The following is an 8,996-nucleotide window of genomic DNA, read 5'->3' as shown; positions in this document are numbered from 1 at the left end:
ATGTTTAAAATTGCCCTATTTTGACCACCTCTAACGTTCTTATTTTACCGTATTCAGGGATTTTTTTGCGCCATGATCTGTAGTTTGTTTTGGTACCAGATTTGCGTATATATGTGACTTTGATCACTTTTTATTAAATTATTTTGCTGAAAAGCTTAAAAAGCTGAAATTTGTGACTTTTTTTTTCGTTTACACTGTTCGCCGTAGGGGATCATTAACATATTTTTATATTTTTTAGTTTTTTTTTTACGCTTTTATGTATTAATATGGGGGAAAAAGGGTGATTAAAAACTTCATTGGGGAGAGGATTTTTCAATTTTTTTCCTTTTTTAAACTTTATTTTACATTTATTTTACACTTTTTTAGTCCCCATAAGGGACTATTTATAGCAATCATTAGATTGCTAATACTGTTCAGTGCTATGCATAGGGCATAGCACTGATCAGTATTATCGGCCATCTTCTGCTCTGGTCTGCTGGAAGGCAGACCAGTGCAGAAGACCCCAGGAGACGGATGGAGGCAGGTGAGGGGACCTCCATCCGCCATCTTGGCTGATCTGATCTTCGCGGCAAGTGCTGCGGGCGATCAGATCAGTCATTATAAGTGCAGCACTACCGCAGATGCCGTGATCTGTATCGATCACTGCACCTGAGGGGTTAATGGCAGGGCCGGGAGTGAAGCGAGCGCATCTTCTGCACTCGTATCACAGCTGCGCAGTAAATGTATGGCGCTGTGCACTAAGAGGTGCTATGCAGCTCAGTACATTTACGCCGCATGTCCTTAAGGAGTTAGAGACTTTTCTGAATGCATTGTAGATGCTAAAGTGTAGCTGTAACACTATTTTCGGAATGAGACCTAAGGGTTTGCAACACCCTCCAAATAGCTCTGGATCTCCATTTTGATTTATTAGAGAATATGGGAGCCAGATCAATTGAGTAAACGTCAAATGCCTATTTCTGAAAAATACAGGGATTTGTAGAGAATAACCTACCAGGCATTTACATTACATATGGCAGCCCTGCAGACCCACATTTACGACTTTTTTCCGGAAAAGTCGGGGGTCGTCTTATACGCCGGGTATTGGGGTCCGGGATAGGAAAACTTATGACTATCTGCCCGGGCCGGCTCCCGTGTGCGGGGGCCGGCCAGAGCAGATAACTAATTACTGATACTAAAAACCAGGGTGTCTCCAGCTGTTGTGAAACTACACTTCCCAGCATGCCCGAACAGCCTTTGCCGGTCCGGGCATGCTGGTAGTTGTAGTTACACAACAGCTGGAGGCACCCTGGTTTTTAGTATCACGGGAGCAGATAATCATAGCTTTTCCTATGCCGGACATCCCTGTGTCCCGAAAGATCTTTTCTGGACATAGGGATGTCTGCCGGTCACTCACCATTCCCCGACCGGCGCGCGTCCTTCTGCGGTCCTCCTCCGCTTCTCTGCCTCTATGGTTGTACGCACGGGACGTCAGTGACGTCCTCCTGCGACCATAGAGACGCAGGAGGACCGCAGGCCCATCGCAGGAGGACGCACGCACGCCGGGGCCTGGTGAGTGACCGGCGGCTCGTCATCTTCAGTGATCCGGTCACCGCTCCTACAGGCCCAGGACTGCTGCTATGGTCCATAGCAGTAGATGGTGACCCTGGGCCAGAGGAGCGGTAATCAGAACACTGTGGGGGCAGTACAGACATACAGCCTCCAGCCATACATTGTATATGGCCGGAGGCTGTATGTCTGTGAGGGGGGGGGGGGGCACGGTCTACTAATGTGGGGGAGCTGTCTACTAATGTGGGGTAACTCCCGACCTAATGTGGGGGAAGCTGCCTACTATTGTGGGGGGAACTGTCGACCTAATGTGGGGGAAACTGCTGACCTAATGTGGGGGAGCTGCCTACTATTGTGGGGGAACTGCTGACCTAATGTGGGGGAAACTGCCTATTATTGTGGGGGAACTGCTGACCTAATGTGGGGGGAGCTGCCTACTAATATGGGGGAACTATACTGCCTATCTGATGTGGGGGGGAACTACAAGGTACTGTACATCGCGGTAGAAGTCTTATACGGCGAGTATATCCCAAACTCTATATTTTAACTGTAAAAGTTGGGGGTCGTCTTATACGCCGGCATATACGGTACTTTTTCATTGTGCAGGCTGGAGGGGGCGTGTGTCTGTCTCCCTCACAGGCGCAAGCCTGTGCAATCAGCCAATCAGTACTCTACTCTGTAACCCTTTCCTCTCTGGTTTTATGCTGTGTCAGAGGAAGATACTTGGAGCTTGCCTGCAGTAATCAGAAGACATTATGGTGAATTCATAACAGGATAAAATGTATAAATATAAGAATAGATCTTTATAAAATTAGTGCAAGGATTTTTTAGATAAAAGTACAGCATTTTTATGAATACATGTTCTATCTGTTTTATCTTCGCCTAGTAAAGCTGGATGCTAATCAGGATAGCTGTCACTATCTGTGTCATTCATCTTTCACAGACTCCTGAATGTCTGATCCACTTCTTTGTCATTCAGGAGTCCGAGAAAGCTTTGACTATTTCAGCATGCTGGGAGTTGTAGTTTAGTAACAAGTGAAGCTGCAATGTTTGTAAATAACTGTGTTAGAGCAGTGTTGCCTCCAGCTGTTGTAAAACTACAGCTCCCAGCATGTCCACACATCCTTTATCTGTAGTTTTACATACACAATAGAAATCTCCTATACTGGATACCGGTATGCTTTACGGCCGGTATCCAGTATGCTGTAAAATCTAGACTAGTCTGTCTGGCTAAAAGACAGGCGACCCCTAGTGGTGGCTATTTTGAGCTTGAATTTCAGGTGAAAATTAAAAAAAAATTTAACATGTGTATATTGTGAAATGTTCTATTATAATGAGTCCTGCAATATATGAAAGTTATATATATGAAGTTTTTAACAATGACAGTGCCTCTTTAAGGTTAGAAAACAAAAATTTTACTATTTGTCTTTTATGTAAAACCATCATAAATGTGTATTGTATAATTTCAGGTTTCTGTTTTTGTAATGTAGATTCACACTTAAAAGAATAGGCATAAGGATATATAAACTTGATATTCCGAAAAAATATCACCATCAGGATTTATTATAGTAGGGAGTATACAAATACTTTTTGGACTTTACTCCAATCCCACTTGTCAGTGGGTATAACCCAAGATTAAGGCAGAAACGTATTAACTGTTTAATTCCAGCAAAACTCCCAGAAACAGTGTTGTGTGCTAAATCCATTAGGAATTCACATGCAAGTCTTTGGCCACCAGCATTTCAGTCACGGGATGCATGGAGGATCTGTTCTTGAGGAAAGTGCTGACTGCTTGATCCCGAGCTTTGTCAAAGTTGTACAGGTCCCTAAAGAATATACAAAGTAATACTGTAAGAAAAGGCTTTCTATGTAGTAGTCTAATGGAGGGAAAGGAAACAGATGTTTCTATTTTTATACTTTTTGACCTCAATTGTGCAAATAATGTAGAAAACATATGTCCTGAAAAACGGTGGCTTTGAAATCCCCCTGAAATAACTGGAAACATTGCAGGAAAACTATTACTCTGTTCTGAATTTACAGTAAAACATAAAAGAAAGACAATCAATCAATGTTTGCTAAAAAAGGTGAACACTCACTCTCAGACACCCCTAACACAGTCAAAATTTTACATCAAATTTTATTTTTACGTTTATTATCTAAAGAAGTCTCTTGTGCTGTATACAAAGCATACCACTAGAGGGGGCTAGCTTTCCCCAAATAAAACATGTGGATGGTGAATGAGTGTCACTGTTGGGAAGACCCCTTTTAGAAAGCAGCCAATTTTCATTTTCAAATCGCTCTTCATTGGGGGACACAGAGACCATGGGTATATGCTCTTGCCACCAGGAGGTGCTGACACTAGGAAAAAAAGTCGGCTCCTCCCTGGCTGGATATACCCACCAACTGGAAGTGAGGTAATCAGTTTTAGTGTCAGTAGGAGACAAGACACAGGTCTGGTGCTCTCTAGACCTGGGTCTTTAAAAAAAATCTTTTATTATTTTCAAGTAAGGGCTGTTTAGTTAGCTTTTTTCCTTCCTTTTGTTTCTCATTTACAGGTGGGGATTCAGGAACATGGCACTACCTGTTCCCCCATATGCAACAAAGGGGCGCAGACAGGGTATGTACTGTTAACCCCTTCTTGCCAACGGCCAGTGCCTGGAGGTTGTACCCTTGTTCCAGGTCCCCCACTGCCCCTGCTTGCCCCGCTATCTTAGCCTGGTATGATGCAGCATGGCCATAAGCTGGTTGAAGCCGTTGGGTATAAGAAGACCGCGGGTGAGTATATGAAGACTGTGGGCGAGTGGACTAGCCAGTGGACTCACAGTTACGGCAGTCATTTCTGTCTCAGGGCAGCCACCGGCTTTTGCAGCTGCTCCCTGTACTTTGTGGCCGCTGATTTTCTTTACTTCAGCTGGTCGGATCTCCTCTGGCACTCGCTGGCCAACAGGACCCATAATGGTGGCAGTTAGCTCCACTCAACATGGGAATTTGGAGACTGAGGCAGGACTTTCTCCCCCCCCCCCCCCCCCCCTCTGTCGGCGCTGTCTTGGGAGTGCCGGACAGGATAAGCCCAGCGCCTTTCTGCGCCTCTCATGAAGGGAGTTTAGCTCTGCCCCTCCTCCTGCAGCGAGCCCTCCAGGCTTAGGGCGCTGCAGTAGTTGTTCACGCTACCAAGGATGTCAGAGGCTGTCTCCCTCCTCTGACTCCCTCGTTCAGGGCCATTTCTCCTCCAGCTCAGCGGAATCCTGTCTAGCTGGGCACCGCTGTCACCCCCCTTGGCCTCGGAGTGTCAAGTGCTCCTACAGTGCGTTGCATCACTGCCCCTGTTTAGATTGCGGCTCCCTGCACTCAGTCACCGCTTGCTTAGTGCAGATACTTGCCGGGGAACGCGATTTACTGCTTGGGCACCGGCACAGAGGTTCTCACTCTGTGAGGGAGCATATGCAAACAGCGGCCCCTGGAGATTCCGTACCTGGTTTCCCCTTACGCTGCGTACCATGCCAGTTTACTGTGCCCACGGTCGGTCCTAGTCCCTCCCTATCGGGGCACGGCTCCGGTCCGGTGCCCTTACAGGGCTTTTGCGTTCCTGGCGGACACCCAGGGCCTTTTCGGGGTTCTTCCTCCGACGGTCATTCATCAGGGGAGGGTTCTTGGCGTGTGCATAATACACTATGATTCCCTCCTCGACAGGTCACCGATCTCATATCTGCCGCATCTGCGGTTGACATTCCGGTACCCCTCAACCAGTGCGATGTGTCCGACGGAGTAACCTGTTGCATACTATGGACCCATACCAGTAAGCCAGACAGTGGTCTGCGTGGTTCCTTCGCCGCCTGTCATTTCTCACTTGCCTGATGTCTCTGTGGCTTGAGTTCCGGTACCCCACTACAAGTGCACAGTGTCTGAAGAAGTGCCCTGACGTGTACTAGACAGGGATAACATCGATGGCTCCTCAGCCTCCCCTGATCTCCCAGGGTGGCGGGGATTCTATCTATGGCTCCTAGACATCCCCATCCTCCCACCTGCGACCAAGGGGGCACAGTGATCGGCGATATGACTTCCTTTTTCACCAGCACCTGAGGTCTACTCGTTCAGCTAGACTGCTGTCTGCACGGTGCCAACACAGTTGGTCTACCATCCCTGGGCTGCCGTGTGCATTGCTTGGGTTTCCAGTACCTCACTGCTGGTGGGAGAAATCTGGAAGAGGGTCCCCTGCAGGTACACGGGACTGAGGTCAGTCAGTCAGTCAGACTTTCGTCTTCTTGGGGCTCGCCCATCAGATCAGCCGCACTCCAGTACCCCACTTTCAATAGGAGGGTTCGCAGAAGTGACTCAGGAACCCTATACCAGTCAACCAGGCAGTGGTCTGCATGGTTTACTACTACGTCGGGTCACCTACCATACACTTCCCACACCTTGGCAGAAGTTCAGGTATCCCACTGCCAAGGTGTAGTTCTGAGTGAGGCTCCCCATGTTGCTCCATGGGCCTTTCACAATGCACCACATAGTGGTTCGCAGGGTTCCCTACTTTCCCAGGTCCCTCTCCACAGGCCTGCTGCTATCATGGATAAGGGCTGAGGATGGGACCGGTGTGTCCACACTCCCTATGCCAATGAGCCAGACTGTCTGCATGTTTTTTTTCATCCACCAGGTTACCTTCCCCATTCCTGCCGCTCCAGTGGCAGACGTCCAGTGACTCACTTTCAGTACGAAGTTCTGAAGAAGTGGCTCTGTGGATTTATTGGACCTTTCTACCGGTAAGTCAGACTGTCTGCATACCTACTGCACCTCATTTGTCCTTCATCTCTTTAGTCTACGACTGCAGCCTTTAAGAGATGGTTCTATTGACCTTGCAGCAGCAGCACTCTTGGTTCCCCTTCTATCAGCGTAACATTAGTCTTCTCAGGGCATGGTTGTGGCACGCAGTTGGGTGCTGACACAAGTTTCCATGCTTCCGGACATTTGAATGTCTGTGGTTCCCTTCGTGGTGGCAGTCTTGGTACCCCTCTGCTATCATGAGGTACCCATGTCTGTGTCCCTACATATGCTCTGGACACCCTGCTCATGTAGAGCCTTCCTCCCCTCCTTTTCAGTGGGGTGTACCTCAGGCATTCCTGTGTAATTGTTTCCACAGGTCTGTGGCGGTTGAGCATCTCTGTTCGGGCATGGGGCCTGCAGGGGCAACAGCCTGTTATGCAGCCGCAATCCCTTTTGTGAGGCGGTCTTTCTGTACTGCTCTTCTTCTTGTCCTGACATAGCAGTAGGTCTCCCAAAGAGTTTCACGGTTGTTGAATTTGCTCCCCTTACAGGTGGGGCACCTCCTGGTGACTCTAGAGTCTCCAGTTCAATGTCATCTTTCCGGGTTACTCCTTACTTTTTGTTTCCTCCTTCGGGGTCCATTTAATCTGGGATTCGACGGCAAACTTGTCTACCAGGTTGTTCCAGTCGGGCCATTTTTCGGCTGCAGCATGGCTGTGGTTCTTCCCGCTGTTCAGCCTGTGTGACGTCCTGAGTCCGCTCTTCTTCCTGGGTGCTCACTGTGCCCCTGGGACAGTGGTTTTTGGCGCCTACAGCTTTTTGGTTCGGATCTTCTGCACCATGCCTTTTCGAGAAGTTTCTGGTCTTCATCTTGACGGACTCGCCTTCGGATCTCCCTGGCGTTTTCTCGCCAAGTTCTCTGGTTTCGGTTGGTCCTCTGTATGGGGTTCTCCTGTCGTTCCCTTTTCCTTTTTTATTCCCAACCGGGCTCTCCCTCTGTCTGGTTCTGTGCTTCTTGGAGTTGGTTTCCTACCTCCTTCCAGGTTGGTTCAGCCCATTGGGTCTCTGCATCGCCCCTTCTTGTCTCTCTCTGTGGCCTGTTGGTTTAGAGTCTCTTCTAAGGATGGTCCCTTCCTTGTCGTCCTAGTCCATCTCCATGGACAGTGGGAACTGCCGGCACTCAGTTCCAGGCCTTGGTTGCCTTTTTAGCTCAGGGTTTCCTCTCTGAGTCTAATGGCTGGCTGGGGTTCAGTCTCTGGACCGACTCCCTTCCTCTGGTGTTGTTCTTCCCACCCCAGGGACTGCTTTGGTACATCCCATGGTCTCTGTGTCCCCCAATGAAGAGCGACCAAGAAAAGGAGATTTTTTTTGTACACACCGTAAAATCTCTTTCTTGTAGCCTTCATTGGGGGACACAGCACCCACCCATATCTTCATTCTTGTCCGGATAGCCTTTACCGGTTCTTGGGTGTTTCTCCCAGATTCCTTTCCAGGGTCCTTTGGACTTGTCTCTTGGTTGGCTTTTCCTACTGCTTTGTGACAAAACTGATTGCCTCACTTCCAGTGGCGGGTATATCCTGCCAAGGAGGAGACGACTTTTCTTCCTAGTGTCAGCGCCTCCTAGTGGCAAGAGCATATACCCATGGTCTCTGTGTCCCTCAACGAAGACTACGAGAAAGAGATTTTACAGTGAGTACAAAAAAAAAAAAAAATCTCCTTTTTGCCTCCTCACCTATTAGCCTACCATATAGAGTAATGGGCATAAGCTCCCCCTAGTGTAGGATACAGGGAGCAAGAAAAAAAATACTTTAACCCCTTCCCTCTTTGGTGATTTTTCACTTTTGTTTTTGTCTCCTCACCTTCTAAAAATCATAACACTTTTCACCTTCCACCTAAAAATCCATATGAGGGGCTTTTTCTTTGCACCAAAATTTTACTTTGTAATACAATTAATAATTTCACTACAAAATCTACGGCGAAACCAGAAAACAATTATTGGTGAGGCAAAATTGAAAAAAAAAAAAGAAGCAATTTTGTAACTTAGCAGCTTCTGTTTCTACGCAGTGCAGATTTCGGTAAAAATTGCACCTTCTATTTATTCTGTAGGTCCATATGGTCGCAAGGATACCCAATTTGTATAATTTTGATTTTATTTTACTACTAAAAAAATTTTTTATGATAACTACATGCACCAAAATTAATACGTTGAAAAATGTCCTCTTCTGACCCCTATAAAACTTATTTAATTTTCCATATGGGGTGATATGAGGGCTCATATCGAGGGGTGATATGAGGGCTCATTTTTTGCACCGTGATCTTTAGTTTTTATTGGTACAATTTTTGTTTTGATCAGACTATTTATTTTTTATGGTACAAAAAGTGACAAAAAATATGCTATTTTGGACTTTATCATTTTTTTTTTTTTTACACGCATGCCATTGACGATCTATTTTTTTAAATTCAGACATTTACGCACGCGGCAATACCACATGTTTATTTTTATTTACACAGTTTGTTTTTAAATGGGAAAAGGGGGGTGATTCTGACTTATTAGGGAAGGGGTTAAATCACATTTATTACCTTTTTTTGGCACTTTTTTTTTGCAATGTTATAAACAACATTGCATACACTGATCTCTTACACTGTTCACTGCCAGGCAATAGCATGGCATTGATCGGAGTTATCGCTGCTCG

The 8,996-nt window shown here is 46.7% G+C and overlaps 1 protein-coding gene across 1 annotated transcript in view; it reads right to left on the bottom strand.

Moving 5' to 3' along the window:
- Positions 1-3,062: 3,062 nt before the first annotated feature.
- Positions 3,063-8,996, bottom strand: part of LTA4H (leukotriene A4 hydrolase) — a 63,519-nt gene continuing 57,585 nt past the window's right edge. Inside the window, exon 19 of the mRNA XM_056574488.1 lies at positions 3,063-3,371. Coding sequence (XP_056430463.1) covers positions 3,251-3,371 — 121 coding nt within the window. The 3' untranslated portion in view covers positions 3,063-3,250. The remainder of the gene's footprint in view (positions 3,372-8,996) is intronic.

This window comes from Hyla sarda, chromosome 4 (genome assembly GCF_029499605.1).
Source record: "Hyla sarda isolate aHylSar1 chromosome 4, aHylSar1.hap1, whole genome shotgun sequence".
NCBI classification, from domain to species: Eukaryota; Metazoa; Chordata; class Amphibia; order Anura; family Hylidae; genus Hyla; species Hyla sarda.
Note: the sequence above shows the minus strand (reverse complement) of the source record. Positions and strands in the feature narration are given on the sequence as shown.